Below are 21,712 nucleotides of genomic sequence, written 5' to 3'. Positions count from 1 at the left end.
ATCACTTTGCTATCATACACCTGGAAAAATAGGCTATTTATGTCAAGGCTCAAAAATAAGATAATCTAATTAGTAATGTGTTTTTAAATTGTGTTAATATTTTCCCATTTACAGAAATATTCCCAAATCCATATAACTAAATTGAAATGACGTTAAACATAAACATGTTGGTTGAACTATTTTTCCTTGGGACTAGCACCAGCCTTAAAGAGTGTCACGTATATTTCATTGCTATTCTATGCATGCTATAGTTTAAAATGGAAAGTACTGTTTGTTGAATGACATTAAGTGGATTGTATTTGCACTTAGTTTTCCAGTGGTTTTGCTATATTAATAATGGAACAGAGGGCATGATATCTTTCAAGTACACTAGTTAAGAAAGGGGTTTTCATTATCATTACAATATAGATTTATCACAAGTAAGAGTAACTCACATATCTGGTGGTTAAAAAAGAATTGGTTGCTTTTCAGCTTTTAATCAGATATGCACTAAAAAGGTTATTCTTAATTCCTGTCCTCAGTTTTTTTCCTTCAATGATGCATGGATAATACACTTTCTCACGTAGTTGAAGTTCAGAGCAGATTATTTTTAGCACTCTCAGGCCAAATATATCCTAAATCAGAAAATTGCACTAAACAGGGCTAATAGCTAAATATAACTTGTTGGTTGGGGAAATGCAATTTTAGAACATCAGAAAAATGAAATTCAAATTGCAAGATACTTAAGCTGCTGATAAAGATGTGAGAGACTTGGCTCTATTTTCTATAATCATCTGTTTTTTAAAAAAATTAAAAAGAGATATTGTAAGTTGTTAACACAAGCTTAACTCTTTACAATTATTTGGATAAAATTTTGTTAGTTCCAGCAAATATATTCTGCTCTGTCAGCTATGCTGAAAGTAAAGCAAAGCAATGTGGTTTGGAGAAGCCAAAGATTTTTGGCAGGATGCTGAAGAACAGAATTTGAGATTCTGCAAATGTAACATATGTATGATAATGAACAGACAAAGTTAAAGACTAAATGGAGAAAATGGAATCACTGTCTCTGTCAGCCAATATTCAAAGGCATAGCCCTTATTTACTGAGTTGTGCCATCAGGCATCTTTTCATATGTTATATTCTACAAGAAAGCACACTCATCTGTAACAGGCTTAGAGAATGGCCTTTGATAAGTACTATTCTATACCTTTCTATAGATTTTTAAATCTGAGTGGAATGGATAGTCTAACTGACTGACCGATTGACTGAATAAATGTTTTTAAAGCAGTTCTATTAAAACTGTAAGAGGAAGAGTGGCACAAAATTCTTAGAATTGAAAATACCTTAAATGTTTATGTTTGAGACAAAATATGCACCTGACAAAGATCCTGAGCATGTGCTTCATTGACCAGATATAGTGATAAAACTCTAACAATATCAGCAAGCAAATAAAATGAATGTGAAATGTGAGGATGTAGGTTAAATTGGATATGATCTGGACTAAATTAGGCATAATTTGAACGTTTTGGAAAACAAGTGCAAAGAGAGGGAAATGAAAATTTTCATAGAAGACCTTTTTTTACAAAAGGCATTCTATATAGTAGCCTTTTCTAGGGATTTGCAGCTGTTTCTTTAAGTTATTTTAGGTTTAGGTTACTTACTTCCTTATACATCTGCTTATGCATTAGCAGACAAAACCAATAAACCTAAACCTATTTTGTCTGCTAATGCATAAGCAGGTGTATAAGGAAGTAAGGTATTTTAAGGTCATGTTCAATAATACAATCCTTAAACTCCTGCCACCAATTACTAAAATTTAACAAGACTTCAGCAATATCTTACAATTCTTGTAGTATCTAAGCTTAGAAAGTTATCACACTTGTCTTGAAAAATACTGCATGCTGGATTGATTACTTTTTCATATGCAGGATTTATCCAGCAGAGTAATCGGTACCTTCTGAATTTTTCTTCTTTATTGGATGTAACTTAATATCTCTGTCTCTATCCTAGAATATAATTGGTCAAATAAATTTGATAAACAAAAATGTTTAATAATATATATGTTTTGTAGGAGTAAAACTAAATTGAAGTTTGTTTTCCAAGTGTTCTTTATTTTGTGATCTATATTTAGGGAGAGAGATGATTTCTGGCTCCAGGGTAACATTTTCCCAAGCATCTCTGCCCTTTTTGTTTTAACTTTTCAACTTCTGTAACTATGGCAACATGTAACTAGAATAAATATACTTATATTTTAAGAACTCTTCAGGAAAATCTATCAGACTGAAAAAATGTAAGTCGGCTCAAAATAGACCAAAATATGTACAAATCGGGAATAAAAGGGAAGAAAGAAAAAAGTCGAGGCACATTCTGCTTTTCAAGGTAGCTAAAATCAGCAAATTAAATTCAGTGTCAATATATAAGGCAAGAAACACATTTAGGATATAAATGAAAAGCAAACATAATGCTAATGTAGAAAAGTAAAGTTTTAAATTTCATGTATTTGAACTGCCTAATCAGGAAAGATATAGTCACATTGTTTAAATGCTCATGGGCAAAAATGTATTGTGAACATGGTTGTCCTCTAGGGGCCAGTACTGTTGTACTGGAGGAAAAGACAAACATTATTCTAAATAGAAAGATAAAACTTTCCCTCCAATGAATGTGTATATCTACAGATTGTTTAAGCTTAGCAATATACAATAAGAGAGGACCTCATGGTTATAATTTGCAAATAAAATAGATGTTAATATCTTCTGTCAACAGCTATTTTTTGGGGTCTGCACTACATATAAATTATTATCTAAATAACCTGTACACAGAACACTTTTAAGGCCAGGGATACTGTTTACAGAAAAGCAGGGCAGCAATTCAGACATTCATATATTTCATATCCCAGTAAACCAAGTTCAAAGAAATCTTTTAACTATAACGTAATATAATAATATGTTTTGACTCATTTTTGTTTCCCAAAGAAACCAATTGCAGCCAGCAGGTGTTACATTACTTGCTCTCTTCTGCACACTAAAATCTCTGTCATTTGCCCTATCACAAATGCAAAGGAAAACGTTTTCCAAGTTCTTCAGACTTGTAGAAGCATCATTTTAAATCTATTTTCTTTCTAAGATGGATCATCTCCCATAGGAACTTTCCTGCACAATTATCCTTGTAGCTCTGTAACCGAACTCTGACTGATATCCTCTTGACGTTATAGGTGACGGCCTGATCTTTCCCTAAAGCAGTGGTTCTCAACCTGTGGGTTGGTACCCCTTTGGGGATCGAACAACCCTTTCACAGGGGCCGCCTAAGACCATCGGAAAACACATATTTTTGAAAAAATACAGAAAACTTAAAATAATTTTATGGTTGGGGGTCACAACAACATGAGGAACTGTATTAAAGGGTCATGGCATTAGGAAGGTTGAGACCCACTGTCATAAAGCATGAGAAAGAAGTTAGGGGCTTTTTTGTTTTTTAAGAATACAGAATAACAGAATTGGAGGGTCTTCCACTCCAACCTCCTGCTCAAGGAGACCCTATGCCATTCCAGACAAATGGCTAATCTAGAGCAGGTCCTATTCATCCCCTGGTTTGAATTTTCCCCAAAACTGCTCTACATAAAATATCTCTCTAGAGATTTGGTTTTGCTTTCTGGCTCTCATAATTTCAACAGAAATGGAGGCATAAGCCTCAACAGAGCAAAGCAACTGAGGATGCAAGCAGAAAAGCTGGGAGGGTTTGGTTTTTTTGGGAGGTGGTGGTGTTTCCTACCTCTAAACTGCACCCAGCCCTTGCCATTATGATGATAGCTGCAGTAGATACTCTTTTTCCTTAACTGGGAGTAAAGAAGACAACTTTCTATGAATATTACTCACTCTGTATTTCTAACTTCGTCTAATTTATTGGAGCTGCTTTCTTGAGATGATCTCGAGAAGCTGCTATGTGGAACACATGCGGACAACCTTCCATTCTCTGCTTATGTGGAGAGGTTTCAAAGCACAAGTCTATTCATCGTTCTTTGGTCTTTACTATTATTGGTTTTGCAGACACATCTTCAAAGCCATGCCTCTCCTGAAAGTCCTCTTCTAATGCCTTTCCTGATGATGGTCTCACACTCTACAAACTATTTCATGGTTACTATATGTATTCCAAATTAGTTTCTTCTATGATAAGCATATAGATGGTTGCAATTCTCATATATCTCACAATGGGTTCAACAGCATTTTATTTTGTTGTTGTGATTGTTCAGTGTTCAGTAAATTCCAGGTCTTGATGCAACGCACATTATTGAGAACCCAGATGGTTGGGGACAATATGCTGACTGTAAACCACTTAGAGAGGACCGTAAAGTACTGTAAAGCAGTATATAAGTCTAAGTGCTATTGCTATTTTACCAGTTTATCAGTAGCTGTTCTTGTCAGCTCATATATATTATCAATGGTAGAATTTAACTTCCTTATCTTTTGTTAATCTCTTTTTTATTGTCCTCAATTTTTCCGAGCATTAGGATGTTCTCCAATGATTCTTGCCCTCATATTGAGTTCAAAAAATCTAGGCTTATAAGCTTAATAATAATAGCAAATAAGTTGTTATAGTTATTATTATTATTGGTGCTGAACTCATACTGTTGAATTCATAGATTTAAAAAAGACTGAACTATATTACTATTGACAAATATTAAGACTGAACTGTAAATAGAAAACAACATATTCCACCTTTGAGAATCTGAAACTAATCACACTAGGAATACAAAGTTTCAAATGTTATCTTTGACACACTCAAAAATCTAGCTTTTGGTTAGAAAAGGTATTTTATCTCACAACAGGTTTGGAGCTGTTGTGAGATAAAATACCTTCCAAGCTGGTTGAAATAGCCCATTTTGAAATGCAAAACAGCTGTTTCGTAGTCAAAACAACTGCTTCAAATATGAAACAGGGTATTTTGATTTCAAAATGTTCATATTCAGAATATTTGCCTTTGTTTCTTTAAACTTATCACCCCTCTCTTTGGAGAAGCCTATCAGCTCTATCAAAGGAAATATTTCTTCTCAATCCATTCTTTCCATCACTATTTATATACATTAGGGATACTGCCTTGCATAGAATAGTGTGAACATTTGGATAACACCGAGCTTTCATTATACTTATTCTACAATCAAACAATTATTTCAAATATAAAAGAGGTTATTCAGATGTTCACATTCAAAAATCATTGCCTTTGGTCGTAGTGTGCCAAGTCTCTTCTGTTCTTATGACTGGCAAGGAATATTACATATGGCTCTAGTAATGATTAAGGTCAGTAACCCACTTAATAAAAATGTAATATAAAACATTATCTCAATACAAGGTGTTCCAAAGCTATAATATATATATATATATATATATATATATATATATATATATATATATATATATATATATATATATATATATATATATATATATATATATATATATATATATATATATATATATATATATCATGATATCATCATGCAAAGATGAAGAAGTTGCTAGATCCTTTTTTGTAACCCCTATTGCGCCTTCCTACAACTCCATGGAACAGTCTACCTGTTGTTTGTTTTTACGTTTTGCTATTATGTTATGATTTGCAAGGGTTATTGTATATATCATGGGTAGCCATATATGTCTTTTAGATAAATAAATGGACAACTACGACACAGGTCAATTTTCTAAGAAATCTTTCCTGGAATTATTGGAAGTAGATAAAGTGGCAACCTTGTTCCCCATTTTTGCTTTTACTTTTTACTACTTTAAACCAACCCAGAAAAAGAATGGACAAAGATGAAGTATATATATGAAAGTTAAAGAACTAAAGGGAAGCCAAAAGAAGAAAATGACAAATGGGAAAAAAAAGAACATAGCAATCATTTCTGGAGGGCTTATCTCAGCCATTGGTTCTTCAGTCAGAACATGAACACACACGTACATGTTCTAAACATGTAACAAAAAAAGGACAAAACAAATGCATTGCATTTACAAAATGATTTTTTATAAAATAGAAACAACATCCTGATTCACTTTTAGCTTTCACTAGTCCTCAAATGGCTATATTTTCTTGGATATCCAAAACAGTGTTTGATTAGTTTTGAGCTCACCTGATATAAATGATAAATGATTCAGCTTTTCAAAAACTAAAGCTCAAAATTAAACACAGGACCGTCCTGTCTACTTTTTTAAACTCAGCAAAGAACCATCATCCCATTTCTATCTGATTTCTCAGATTCCTGATGTTTCCATACTTTATTATATCTGCCTGTATCTAGTACGACAAATGAAGTTTTCATTTACTTCTTTCATGTGTGAAATCTCCTTGGATGAGATTACTTGCCATTCAATACAGATGGTTATCAAGTGAATTTAGTTGGAGAGAACATTCCAAACTCATGGAATGACCACTGGAAAGACTCAGATTCAAGTTGCCACTTAACACACCTCAACAGCAGAAGCCCTCCCAATCAAACTTTTAAAATATGATCTTGGAGTAAAAGTAGGAAATATAAGCAGAAGCATTTTTTCATGGTCCAAGCAATGAATATCAGCACCTTGAAATGAAACCAGAAACCAATTGAGAGTTAGTAAAAAATAAATTAAGAATTGGCATAATATACTCAAATTGTTCAGTCATGATCAGAATTCTGGCCACAATTTTTTATACTATCTGAAATGTAGGAAATATTTTCTTGAGTAGTCTTATGTATATTGTATTCTAAATAAGAGGTTACTAGAAGAGAAATTATCATAGTGAATCAGTATTTTGCCACAGTGGGGCCATGACTGGTTCAACAGCCTGAACAGGCGAAATATGTTTTGGATCACAGAAGTTATTGCATATTTATTTATCACTTAAATGGAATCACCCCTAAATTTCATCTTTTATGGTTGCAATTCCATCCAATACAGGTTGAACACCACTCACCTGTAGAGATAAATCATCCACTAACATCACATCTTTCTTAAATGGACTGAACTTCAATTTGCTGGCCCTCATGCAGCCAATTATCACAGTCAAGCACTGATTCAGGAATTCAACTGCCTCACCTGGATCCAACAAAAAGGAGAAATAGAGCTGGGTATCATCAATCTACTGATGACACTTTACTCTAAATTTCCAAATGACTTCACTGAATGGTGTTATGTAGATGATAAACAGTTTGGGGAAACAAAGTGGAATACTGCAGAACCCGTACAGTATAAATGCCATGATGTTAGTCTCCCCAAAGTAATACTATTGTTCATAGTATCAAAAGGGGGTATTAACCATCAACTTAAAATTAAGATTTTTCTGGGCCCATTTTTTCCAGGTGGTGGTCTCAATATGTTATTATTTAATGATGAGATTACCATTAATATATAATATCCCAATTTAGCTTAAAAAACCCATTTCTATTAAATATGATTATCATGAAAGCAAGGGTTAAATAAATACATGGTTAGCTGAACCAATCAAACAACATATTTATATCTTCATGCCTTAAAAGCCAGAATGAAATATATCTAAAGAAACCTGATCAAGCAGGCTCCTCAGACTGAACTGCTAGAAATGTAGAGTTCATATCATGTAAATTTAATTGATGTTGCCCTCAACTATTTAGCATGTCACAGCATAACTACCATGAGTTTTAGATGATCTCTACAGAGATCTCTAAAGATTGCAAACCACTTCAAAAAGCTCCCCTGGATAATGCTGGAGGAGAAAAATGTTTCTTTTTTGCCTCCTTCATCAACACAACAGCATTGGGAGACCTGAAGAGCCACAATAGAAATAGATTCTTCTGGACAAAATCTATTTATGAGATTGCTAAAAGATGACACAAACTTGATGACACATAATCAGTTAAAAATTACAGTACCATTACAAAGTAGGTTCAATAATGAACTTTTTTCATTATTGTACAGCATGTACAAGACACGTTTCCCTCATTCTAATCATCTCCCAGCTTGCTTTCTCCCTATTCAATGAGATTTTTACTAAAACTCTAAATAGGCTCTTAATATTTAAAATGCCATATATTCGGAGCACCATCCTTCTGCCCAAGTTAAAGTTAAATAAAACAAATCCAGAGCACGGCCTGTATTGCCCAAACTCTCCCTCACTGCTTAAAGGTGCACACTCCATCACAGGTCTCAGAAAGTGTGTTTTATAGCCTATAAAGCACTTCTGATTGTTGCAAAACATAGCATGTTCACGTGCTCATGATCTGGGTTATTGGCAAACTGTTCAGACTAACAACTGGTTGCCAAGTGCCTTACGATCATCATTTGCAATCTTCTCTGCTGGGTCCCCAAAGTCAATGACGAAGCTGCAGGGAAGGCTACAAGTTTCTGCCACTTGATAGGAGCCTTCTCATCTCTGGAGGCAGGCTGTCAAAGGATTTCAGCTCTGTGTCTGCTTGGATTTTGGCAAGCCAAGTAGGCATAAGCTGAAATCTTTGGCAGGCAACTCTTTCAGAGATCCCAAAGTAAAAGAGTAATCTGCTGATAATTTTTGTTTTGTGTTGCTTTGATTTTAAAAAAAATGGCTGAATCCTACTTCAATTGTCAAAATTGGTTTGATTGCTAAAATTAAAGCAGGAATGGAATTGAAATCCTTCAGCAGGCAGCTCTTTAAGCTAATATCAGAGTGAAAGAGCTGCCTGTCAAAGGATTTTAGCTTCATACCTGCTTGAAATGTCAAAGTTGTTTGGATTTGTTTGGATTGCTGAAATTGGTTGGATTTGCTGAATTTGCTTGGACTGCCAAAATCCAAGCATGCAGGGCAGTGGTGGGTTTCAAACTTTTTTAGAACCTATTCTGTAGGTGTGGCCTGTTTTGTGGGAGTGGCTCAGTGGTCATGTGATGGGGTGGGCGTGGCCAACTTGGAAAATGTGGTGAAACTCACTTAACAATGCTCTTGCTTAGCAACCAAAATTTTGTGCGCAATTGTGGTCGTAAGTTCTCTTTCTTTTTCTTTCATCTTTCTCTCCCACTTTCATTTTTCTTTCTTTTCTTTCTCTCTTCCTTTCTTTCTCTTTCTGTCTCTTGCTCTGTCTGTCTGTCTCCCCATCCCTTCCTCCCCTTCTCTGTCTCTCTCTGTTTATTTCTGTGTGTATCCATCTCTCTCTGATTCCCTCCCTCCCTCTCTGTCCCTCTGTGTTCCTCTCTCTCTCTCTCTGTCTCTCTCTCATTCACACACAAACACACACACACAAACACACACAGACACACATATACTGTGGTCACCTTGTTGAGTGTTCTAATCACATTTGAAACCTCAACACCTGGCCTGCATTTATGGTTTTTTGCAGCATTCTGCAGTCATAGGACCAAAATATATGGTTAAAACTACCTGGCACCAGCGTTTTCCCCTGGGGGGCCCCGCAGAACATTCCAAAACCGATGCCACCACATTTGTCCTCTTTGGGGACAGGTCCTCTTCAGAAGGATGAGGCCCCGCTGGTCCCCTCACGTTCATCTTCCGGCCGCATCCCCACACATGGAAAACATAAGCGCGCGCACACCCGCACAATTACAGCCCGGAGCAGGACCAAAGCCCCTCTCCCAACTGGCCCTTCCTCCTTCAGAGGGCATTGGAGGGAAGCTTCTCACCTGGGCGAGTGAGAACAAGTTCCCGCCGTTACGAAGTCTCCGAGGCTGTAATTGTACGGGTGTGTGTGCGCACATCTGTTTTCCATGGTCTGGAGCCGCGGTGAGGCTCTGCGCGGCCGACAATGACTCCAGAGCCCCCGCCCTCCACTGAAACTTTTCCATTTCCCAGAGCTATAGTGAACTTCTTTCCTTTATGTGACTTAGATAGAGAAGATCCAGTGCAGACATATTCCTTAATAAATAAACTAACATTATTCCACTGAAACAAGTGGAATTTTATGCTACGTAATGATATTAACCAGAATTTTATCTCTGTCATACGTTTCAGAAAAGAGTGGATATTAATATATGTAAACAAAATACTTGATTAGTTGTATTTCTTGCATGCAGCAGGTACCTCAATAAACTTCATGTAATAAAAATGTACCCAAGACACTTTGAGGAAAGAATATGAATCAACTACCTTCCTATAATGGCTCTGATTCAGAAGAGGAAAAGGCATTCATGATCTCATTGCTAACATATGATGAATAATGGAAAAGCAAGTCAAAATACATATATTTTTGCTGCATTAATTATACTAATACATTTGACTCTGTAAACACAGTAAGGTCTTTGCCTTGGTTTGATTTTTATACCAAGCAACTGTAGCCCCAACTTGTTTTGTATTGTTTTATTACATTAAAATCCACTCAAAGTTCAGAGTTAGGCAGGACCCAAATTTAAATAAATAAACAGGATTACATTTAAATACTTCCCACCCTATCTGCCTATTGAGAAAATTGCATGATGATCAGGAAAGAATAGTTGGAATTGTATACATATCATTTAAATAACATAAAAGAGGGAAACATGTACATTAAGGTTCCATGTACAGTCACCAAATTTACTTAACTTACAGGAAGAATGCACCATGGGAAATGGAAGAAATAACAACAGGAATTAAATTTATTTGATGAAGCATCAATCTCAGACATTCTGGTAATAATACTGAAATGGCTAGATGGCTAGAAGTGAAGAAGACTTAAGGAATCTCTTGCTGAAGGTGAGAGAGATTAAAAAGCCAGCCTGCTGTTCAGTATTAAAAACAGACTATAAGATTATGCCAACTGACCAAGTTAAATAGCAAAGAACCTACAGTAGCAAAGACTTTAATTTCGTAGGCTTAAATTTTCACTATAATGAAATAAAAAACCTTCTCTTAACTGGGAGAAAAACTATGTTAGAATGAGGCATGCCTGTGAAAACTGAATGAAAACAAACTGATATCTCTAAATTGTGATACTGGAGTAGATTGATTAAAAATAATTCAATAGCCTGCAAGAAAAATGAATAATTCAATCCTAGATGAAAAGTGCTCATTTTAAGCACTTATAATGAAGCAAAATAGATATTTTGAACACACAATAAGAAGACATGGACACTTGAGGTGTTTTTGAACATTTAGAAACACCAAAAACCATCGGAAAAGAGGCTAACAGAATACATAATACCTACATTGTACTTTTTTTATAAAATTGCACAAATCTATGAAAGTTGTTAAAAGCTCATGCAAGCATGAACTTTTAAGAAATAACAGTCACTGACACATGATGGCGAAATGATGTCCATTGGATCGCAAAGAATTGGAAGAGGCTGAACACATTTTAAATAGCTGCAGCATGACGCTCAATATTTAATCTGACAAAACATGAAAAGCATTTGCCATTTGGGAAATTGTATCAATTTAATTTAAGTGCAGTCCTCGACCTAAAAAAAGGTTCAACGTTTGCATCTTCCTCCCAGACAGCAAATCTCTACTTCTCCTCCTCTTTGAGATCACTAGATCCTTGCTAGTACTAGCAACGATGCTTCTCCCGTGTCTTAATGATTGCTGAATATTTCTTTTTCCCATTACCAACAAAAGTAAGGAAACACTGATGCCTTCCCTCAGAGTATTGTAACTTCATGGGAAAATGGACAAAGCATTCTGGGGAAGCATCAAAAAGATTCAATCTTCATCTAGCCCACAGTTGCCAACCCATAATCTAGAAAATATAAGTGGCCAGTTACTGTAAATGTCAATGCCGAACTAAACCTGGTTGAAGCCATTTTCCTAGTTCATCGTTGCCACACACTAAGGGAGAGAGGGAGGCAGGAGGTTGGAATGCCTTGCTAGACTCAACATAGATCTTTCTGGTGGGAACCAAGGTCATCTCCCAGGTAATAGGAGGAGAAGAGTGCTTGAGGAGCCTGTCAAGTAACCTAATTGGCCAACTTGACCAGTGACATTTGGGGAAGGGGTTATTGCTGGCTTTAATTATGCTAAAACCATGGGGAAAGATTCAGAGTTGGTTTTCCACTAAGTGTCCCAATAAGATGTATCTGATAAAGAAGTTATTTGAAGAAATAAGTGACCTCGGAGTTCTGATTTGCCTTGGATCATTAGTCAGAACCTTCACATTAAGTTACTTTTATGGCTCACTTCACCAAAGAGGCTATAAATGACTTTGAATTTTTACATTATGTTGTGGATAATTCTGGTAATATTGTTTTGACATTATTACAATCTCATTGTTGCCAGAAAGGGCAGAAAACTGCAACAAAACCTACAAAAGTATATTTTGTCTCAATACCAAACTTAATTTCCTTACTTCAGAATGCAAAATTCACATAGATAATAGAAGCAATTTAATACTGCTGGCAACTTAATTGGAAGTGATCAAATTACTTCCTATTTTAAGCATGGAAAAAGTTTCCCTGTGTAAATAAGGAAGGAAATCTATTGAAACATACAAACCTTTTAAAAGATATTTTAAAGTAATGGTTCAAAATAATTAGCCACCAACAGCATTTCTCATCTAAAATACATTATTTTGAAAAGAAGAGCATCTGAACATGCATTACCATCTCTTAAATGATCCACTATAAAAGTGAAGCCTGTAGTTCTTGGGTGCAAGACATATTCATACTTCTGAAGTCCATTTTTTTCAGCAAATTTATCACTGCGGGCTTTAGTTTCATCTATAGACAAAAGTAGTAGGAAAAACAATTATTAAAATGCCTTAAATTTCAGCACTACAGAGAGCATCACTAGCATAAAGGATCAAAGAGGTTATAATAGAATGTATTTATTACAATAAAAAATCATCACAAAAAACTTCTTTCACTTTCTGAGGAAGGAGGTTCCACGTCGCAATGTCATAACGTGTGGTCTCGATACACCGAGACCGCTGTTGACACTTTTGCCAATGTACGGTCCATTGAGACCTAAACCGTCCCATAGAGACGGTGATCAGGAAGACGAAGCCTTGCTGGTCTCACAGACATCGCAATGTCCCTGATAGACCCAAGGGAAGTGCTTCAAGCCAGTGGTAAACAGGCAGCTCCCAGGCTGATGAAATCGGGATGCTCCGGAAGGAAGGAAGTGAAAAGAGAAAATGAGTCCATCTGGTGAGGTATTTTTTTCTATTTTGCTAAAGACTTCCCAAAGAAATTTTTCTTTAAAGTCAAATTAGATCCTTAAGCAAAAGAACTGAGCGGCGAAACTAACCCTAATTGGATTGCTGTGGAAAGCTTTGTTTTTCTTTGTAACTATTCTTTGTGGATTGAAGTGCTTGCAGCATTGATTTCTTCTTCTGCTTTTTGTTGCTTTATTTTTTGACTTCTGGATTAAAACCTTCCTTCTTATTTTAACAATTCTTCCTATTACTTGTTATTAAATCTCACTAAAAGAAATCTAAAAAACTTTGTTTCCTATAAGCCAGAGATAAATATTAAAAAGTGAGAAGTAGCACACTGCCACTCCGAGGTCAGAGGCTGGGGTTTTTGAAACAACGTATCTCTTTTCTTTCCTTCTTTGACTTCACTGACTTTGTAGCTGAAGGGTTTGCAACTTTTTTTACAGAAACTGATAAAGAGCCAAGGGCATGAACTGTTTTCACAGGTGCCCCTGAGAACTAATTTGGCAGGGGAAAGAAAGGGGGGGGGGACAGAATCCTTCTCCTTTGAAGACCATAAAAGAACTTGTGTTCAAGTCAATCTAAAATAAAAAATAAAAGAGGCCTGGAAGGCTAGAGTGGCAGTTGCTAGTTTTCCCCCCCTTTTTTTCTTTATTTCTTCTGTTTTGGAAACATGGATCAATATTCAGATGAGGAAACCTTAAAATTCCAAAATATCTTGGCTGGAATTCAAAATCTATTGGATATGGGACAATTGAGAAGTTGGAAAGACTAGTCTTCCTCACAGCAAAAGATGATGGGGTTGGAGCCCCAAAAATTAAAGGGCAGATTGAAGATGTAGAAGATAAAGGTAAGACAATAGATGAATTTATCAATGGAGCAAATGTGGGTGAAAGTGGAAAGAAGGGAATATGGAAAAGGGAATTCCAGTAATTGGAGCTCTACCCCAAATTTCAGGACACAGAAGAAAAACAAATAGTAATGATGATGGACTTAAGAGGAGAAATTTTTTCAGAAGCAAGATTGACAACCAAAGACAAGCTAATTTGAGTAGCAGCTGGTGGGCAATGAGATTACCTGAGAGACCCTTCAAGCAACAAAGTGCGGAGAGAAGTCTATACAAACCTTATAAAGGAGATAAAAAGAAGACTGACACCACAATTGGCAAGAGAGATAAGACTGTTTTGTTACTGGAAAGATACAGGTTGACAATGAAAGTTGATAATAAAAAATTAGTTGATTTTAGTGATTAATAAGTAGGAATTTTGTAACTCTTAGATTGTTTTAGATTGTTATCAAATGTTTATTTGCTAACAATTAATTAACTATAATAATAATAATAAAATGATAATGGATACAGCATAATGATATATACATGTATTGGCAATCTAGTAAAAGAAATTTGGATATAAATTGCAAATTGTGACTTGGGAAAAAGGCCTATAAATTTTATTAACAAATTTTTATTTAGATCTTATTATAAAAGTGTAAGGTTGTTTTTTGGGGGGGAGGGAGTGTCTGACGAGATGGGACATAAATAGTAAATGATTTTTAGCCAAGTATAATACCAACAAGGAAATGTCAATGAACATTGTTTAACAATATATACATGGTATGGTATTGGCAAAAGTAACCCTGGACATAAATTCTAAACAGTGAGTTGGGGGGGGGGAAAGGGGGGGAGGTTTAGAAACTTTATTAATTGACTTTTACTTAAAAGATGTTGTAAAGGTGTAATGTTATTGGAGGATTTTTTGAAATAGCTAATGAATGCCATTATGTGGTTGTGTGTTTAAGTATGAATGATTTGAGGTAAAAGCATGTTCAAATAATTGTAGTCAAATGAGAATTGTGGTACATTGATAGTAAGATATATAAAGATTTTTGATTTAAAATGTATAATCTAATATGAACTCTAAGTAATCTGTTCAAGAAATGCATGAAAGTTATCTGTAACCAATCAACACACTTTCTACAAGATGTAATGAAGGATGATTCTTTTTTGTGTTTTTGTTCAATTAAAATAAAAACACATTTCAAAAATAAAAACTTCTTTCACTTTATTACATAAACATAGACAAGCTTTACTCCCATGGTCCAATTCTTAGAATGCAGAATACATCTGTCAGGAGACAACTGTCAGCAGCAGTCAAGGTATGCCTTGGTCCAAAAGAGTTTCAAAAATTGCAGGAACCAGTCCCAAAGCTTGAATCAGCAATTCCACCTAGAACCTATTTATTAGGTTTCATAGGATTACAGATCCAGAACCCCAATGTTATATTTTTTAGACATTATTTCTTTTCATTAAAAATAAGAGGTAATGAAGCACATACAGATGTGAGAAAACCTTGCAAATTTAGATATATATTTCCATTAACCAAGAAGCACAAGTTGTTAGTTTGTTTAAACAAAAAACTCAATCTTCAATCCTCAGCCTATCAGATTGTCTCTTCCAAATCAACAGGAAGAATGAAAGAACTATATTAAGTTCAAATACTAAATTTTGTTAGTATTTTTTTTAATGAACAGGAAATGTTTGGGACATTATGTATCCAGAGAGAATATAATGAGAAACAGCATTAGCAAAGAGCAATGATACATGTCAGGACTTGTGAGGGAGTACTCTATTGAGTATATTAACATTGAAAACCAAATCAATCCAAACAATAGAACTCTTCAAAATAAGTTTCATTTTTCTTTTCCTATACTTAAATGGAATAATATTATCACCATCCTTAAAAGTTTGAAAAACAACTAACAATGCCTGAAAAACTAATAAAATAATGTAAAAGACTGAAGATAAAATGTCACATATTTTTTCACTTTAAACATTTTAAATTAAACCTACATGACACAGACAATTATAGATAAAACAACTTAGTATGGCATAAAATCATGCCAAAAAGATCCTAGATATGCCTCAACATAAATATTCTACTAATTCTATTATCAGATTTACAAAAATATTTTCCACTATTTATTTATTCCAAGCAAAAGTAAACATTTAACTTTACTCATTTATTCTAGTCATTACTAAGTACTGAAGTGTGAAAGAACAACTATTTACTTAATATTATATAGCATTACTTTGCCTGGCAACACATTCTAAGAATGATTTGACTGGGAGACACATAATAAAAATGAAAGATCTTCCACTAACTAGTCTAGTAACCTGGCCAATAGCATTTTGGCAATACTGAACATCTTGATTAATTCTGAACATCAGTGGGCTGACTTGATTTATAAAGAAATGATGCTTTAGTTGAATAGAAAGAACAAAAAAAATATTGCACTTTTTTTAAAAAAAAAACCCAAGACCGTAATTAAATGCAACCCAACTTGTATTTAATTAGAATGTCAGTATTTTTTGCAAGCCTGATATTGACACATTATCCTTTCAACCATTGTTCACTTCTGTGCTGAATTGTTTTTCTTTTAAGAACCCTATAATCCCTTAATTTGGGAAAGAGTCAGGGCGGCTGAATGGAGCTGAATGTTTACTGGCCAGATGCCCTTCCTGATACCTATATAGAGATTGCAGCAGTTATTTACTCTTTGAGCCCCGAGAAACATCCGCCACTACCTAGGATTGAACTTTCAACTTTCTGAGTGGGAGACAAGCATCTTCACTACTCGGCCACCATGCTACTCTTCTGTGCTGAATTCTGGATGTACATTTTTAAAATTCTATCCAAAACTCTTTCACAATGTACATCAATTCTATGACCATATTTTTGGAATTATCAACACTAGATTAATTATATATTTTATATGTGGCCCAAGACAATTCTTCTTTACTCAATACAACCCAGGCAAGCCAAAAGATTGGACATCCTTGCTTTATGAAATGTTTACAAATAACTATTTAATGTTCTGGATTTAACGGTAAAATCTTTTTCTGGTATGATATTAATGTAATTCAACCTACGTATAGTATTTTCAGCAAATGTCTTAAGTGCATTGTAGAGCATTAAATTAAGTAACACTGAGCTACCTGTGAGATCAGTTCCTTCAGGAAAGATGAGGAGCTGTAGGGGTTCATGGATATCACAAAAATAATCCAGCATATTTCCAAAATGATGTTTGTCTTCTTCCCATTTCCTCTGAATGAAAATGAAGGCAGCAACCTGCATGGCCCAACCTAAAACAAATTTGAAGAATTTCTTAAACACTGAATTAGTTATTTATTTGGATGGTCCCTGAACATGATTTAGATTCCCAAAGTATACAAAGATGCTTGAATATAAGAACTAAACATATTTCTTAGTAAAAATATATCATAGTGTCTATGATTATATTAAAAACATAAAGATGTTGAGATATGCTGCTAAAACCTGTGGAAAAGCAAAACTTGTGTTAACTGTTTGTTTTTAAAATCAAATCTGCATTAATGCAACAAAATGTTGCAGCAACAATGGCTTGATCCCAAAGAATTTCTTCCTATAAATTATTTTAAGAAAATGTTTCATAATCTATTTTTAAGGAGACTTTGAAGGGGGTACAGGAAAAAATGATCCCCCTTTCCCATTCTGCTAATGTTAAGGGCTAATTAGAAACTTATATTTCTACTGGAATAAATTCTACATTTTGTTTCTCAGGGATGATTTTAAGAGGAAACAGATGTCTAACCAAACTGTCAAAGTTTGCAAAAAAATGCATGCTATTACTTCTATTTTCCTTCTGAACTGAGTTTAAACATTAAATCCTTCAACATTATGAAATATACATGAGTCTAAGCACATTAGAGAATTAGATATTAAGTATAGAACTATCACATTATTATTGTTTTAAAAAAGGCAAAAAAAATAGCAGGGCCATTTCAACCCATTCCAAATTCTATTTCTATTAGTAGACTTCTGCATTATTTAACATTTACCATTTCTACTGTTATTAATAACTGAATAATTTCATTTTCCAATTTAGTACCCTCAGGATGTATTGGTACTATAACTTCTAAAATTCTGGGGAATTTTCTCAACTCCAACACAGCTGAAACCATCCAAAGTTCAGGTGAAGCTGATCTTGTGGTTCATCACATTTCAATTGTTTATTTATTTATTTATTATAAAGCAGCCAGATACTTGATATTTCCCTACAGCCAAATAATTCCTCAAAATTATATGCATACTATAAACCATAGATACCATCTTATATGTTATAAAGCAGCAATCACCAATCTTTCCTGCATGATGGATCAGCAGTAGAGGGGGAGGAGAAGGGATGGTTTTGTACGTTCATGTGCCACTTGTGCAAATGCAGCTTTGCACACTTGCCCACCAGTTGCCCACCCCAGTTCCCAATGGGCCACAGCCCGGACCAGAGGTTGGGGGTCTTTGTTATAAAGTATAGAGATTGGTCTACAGATCAGTTTTTGTAGCACCTTAGTGTTGATGAGGCAAAACAAGCTTGTTTCACGAATATTTCTGAAAACCAAAAATTACACATATACACACAGAGAGACAATATTTGGGAAAGTGGCTGTACAATCAGTTCTAGGCCAAACTTCAATGCTGGATTGCAACAACCAAGAGAAAAACTAGAAGAAATCTTATCAAAATGCTTAAAACGAAATTGTGATTTAAATGATTTTTGTTCATTGAAATTACTATTGATGCCATTTCTTCTAATAAAGCTTTCACTGAAAAAAATGGATTAAGATTTAAACTTGATTAATTATCAAATTAGATAACATGCATCTAATGTATTTACCTCTTATTTTCCATTTCTCTAAAACTCATGTTCTTTCCCCTTATCTGGATCAGCATTAAAATTCATATTGGAAAAAAATGGTATCCAAATTTCTGGTGTAAACAATTCAGTAAAAATGATAACATTATAAGGAACACTTTCCAGCATGTGGACTCAAAGCTAATTCACAATATAAATAACTTTAAGTAACTCTAAGTCTGACAGCTCTTGATAGAATTGCTGGAAGACATCATATGACACTGTTGATCAGACTCTCACTTAAAAAGGTCATCACCTACAATCCACAAGCTATTTATACAAGGTTTAAAGGAACACAGGACGAATACACACACACACACAAACAAAACCTTTGACTCTATTCAGATATTGGCTTGTATGGTATAACAACAGACTTCTCTCTAAGGAATTATGGATATGTACAAGCATAGTGACAAATTCAAGCAAAATACAAGGCAATTTCTGGTTGGGAAATCACTTTAAATATAAGTGGACTGTTGCAAAATAAACTGTTGTTTGAACAGTATATGGACTCCTATTTGCAAGGATTTTATTGCACAACCCATCTTCCTATCTATTCCATCTTAACAAACAGGTATTTCTAAATTATTCTCACATTCCCAATTGCTTTGTCTTTATTCCCATGTTTCTTCCCTTACATTTCTGTTCAATTCACCTTTTACACTTTCTCTCCCTTAATTAGCCTTAATTATTTATCTGGTGCTAACATTCTTTACTTTCTCCCAACAGGTGAGGGAAAATTCTTTAGCTCTCAGGTACATGTTCTATGGCTAGGCACATTCTTACCTCTTCACACTGACAACACTTTGAGCTTGTTGGTGACCCTGTTCGAGGTGCTATCTCAGCTACTGCTGTGTATTTTTAGGAAGGAGCATCCTGATTTGCTCCCATGTCACCATCACCAGCTTTCACATTAAAGGTACCATAACCCATTATGTTGTACTTGGACACACTATGTCATATTGTCAGTCAACCAGAAACTCTTTGGCCTCTTTTCTTTGGGCACCACAATCATTGTGCCACCTTCTCTTCAACAAATAGCAGCTACCATATTTTTCGGAGTATGAGATGCACCTTTTTCCCTCAAAAAAGTGCGTGAAAATCTGGGTGCGTCTTATATATAGAATACAGCATTTTTGGCCTACCGAAACCCTGCTCCCTTTGCAAAAATGGACATGCAGGGGGTTTGGGAGGCTTGCAAAATGCTCCTGAGAGCTGGGGAGGGGAAAAAACGAGACCCCAGGAACACTTGAAGAGCCTCCCAAAACTCTGCATTCCACTTTTTATGCAAAAAATGGCCTGTTTTTTTGCTTGTTTTTGGGCCCACCTAGCCCCCAGGAGCACTCTACAAGTCTCCCAAAGCTCTGCATGCACCCCCCCCTTTTTTTTTTTTGCAAAAAATGAGGCATGCAGAGGGTTTGGGAGGCCTGCAAAGTGCAAAAACCTTTTTTTTTAATTTACCTCTTCAAAATCACGGTGCGTCTTATATTCTGGTGCGTCTTATAGTCTGAAAAATACGGTAGTTCTTTGAAAATCCATCCAAAAACCCCAAGACAATGTAATTCTATTAAAAACAACCAGCTCTACTTATTAGCTTCTAAAAAAATAAGAATATACAAGCGTGATGTACATGAGAGATGGATACAGATTACCTTGAAACTTTGGCTGTCCTCTCATAATGATTCTTCACATCTCAGCTATTAAGTAGTTTGGAATAATTGTTTTGTAAACATTTTCTCTGACTTGATGCCTCTAACTTTATTTTTTTTATTTCCTATTTTTATGGCATTATCATGATTTTGCTCAAGTTGTTTATTGTTACTGCCCCTTATTTATGACCACTGGATTTTTAGATTGTATTGTGAATATTTTAAGTGTATTTATTCTATGTAAGCCTCGAAGAAACTTTGCTGAATTGTGGTGGGATACAAATGTATTTAATGAATAAAATAAACAGCCCGATACCCGTGTCATGCTTTGATACGATAACCTCACACTGTAATGTTCTATATGCAAAAGTATAAATATATAAGGACTTTATTAATACTAAAAAATAGTATGGTGAAAGGCTCTTCAAGAATAGTAGACCTTGTAGCAATAGCAATAGCAGTTAGACTTATATACCGCTTCATAGGGCTTTCAGCCCTCTCTAAGCGGTTTACAGAGTCAGCATATTGCCCCCAACAACAACAATCCGGGTCCTCGTTTTACCTACCTCAGAAGGATGGAAGGCTGAGTCAACCCTGAGCCGGTGAGATTTGAACAGCCGAACTGCAGAACTGCACTCAGCTGAAGTAGCCTGCAGTGCTGCATTTAACCACTGCGCCACCTTGGCTCTGTGACAGTCTTGCATTTGAAAGTTTCATTCTTTTAAATTGATTTCAATATATACATTAATTTAAGTTTTTTTTAGATTACTTATATAATATTACTTGAGGTTTTACATTATGTATTTATTCATATCTGAAGAAATTCTGTACAAGCCAAATATGCCAAAACTGGCCAACTCCACTGAGATACAACTAAAGGCAAATAATACAGACACTTCTAAATAGCTACTCACTTCAACTTCATACACATTTTACAGTTTGGTGCTGCTGTGAAATGAATGAATGAACGAACAAATGAACAAATGAATGCTAAAGTATTTTTTCATAGTTAACAACTTTGTGGAGTTTTTAAACTAGCACATAGCTCATTTCCATGCATCACTGATTTATTATGAATGCTCACTTCAGCAGCAAAGGCTGTAACAACATTCATGGATAGAGACAAAGGTTCTCTTTTTTTCTTATTTTGACAAATTAATGAATGTCAAATGGTGGGAAGGTAGTTGTCCTATGCCCTGTTTGTGAGCCCCTCAAATGGGTATGGGCTCAAATGGCCACTAGTACAGTAAAGCTCTCAACCAAGGTTACATCTTCATAATATTGTACATGCTTTGAATAATTTATTTCTAGT

The 21,712-nt window shown here is 35.0% G+C and overlaps 1 protein-coding gene across 8 annotated transcripts in view; it reads right to left on the bottom strand.

Moving 5' to 3' along the window:
• The window catches only part of LCLAT1 (lysocardiolipin acyltransferase 1), a 71,877-nt gene that overhangs the window by 20,153 nt on the left and 30,012 nt on the right, over positions 1-21,712 (bottom strand). For 5 of the 8 annotated variants that reach the window (XM_032215522.1, XM_032215520.1, XM_032215521.1 and 2 more), the window contains 2 exons: positions 17,019-17,165; positions 12,471-12,587 (listed from right to left, as the gene is read on the bottom strand). In XM_032215522.1, the coding sequence (XP_032071413.1) occupies positions 12,471-12,587; positions 17,019-17,165 (264 nt within the window). Of the gene's footprint in view, positions 1-6,051; positions 6,542-6,915; positions 7,038-12,470; positions 12,588-17,018; positions 17,166-21,712 lie in introns of those variants that run through there. The other 3 variants (XM_032215525.1, XM_032215526.1, XM_032215523.1) reach the window with 3 other exon arrangements.

Source organism: Thamnophis elegans, chromosome 4 (genome assembly GCF_009769535.1).
Source record: "Thamnophis elegans isolate rThaEle1 chromosome 4, rThaEle1.pri, whole genome shotgun sequence".
In the NCBI taxonomy this organism is placed as follows: domain Eukaryota; kingdom Metazoa; phylum Chordata; class Lepidosauria; order Squamata; family Colubridae; genus Thamnophis; species Thamnophis elegans.
This window is presented reverse-complemented; position numbering and strand designations above follow the sequence as displayed.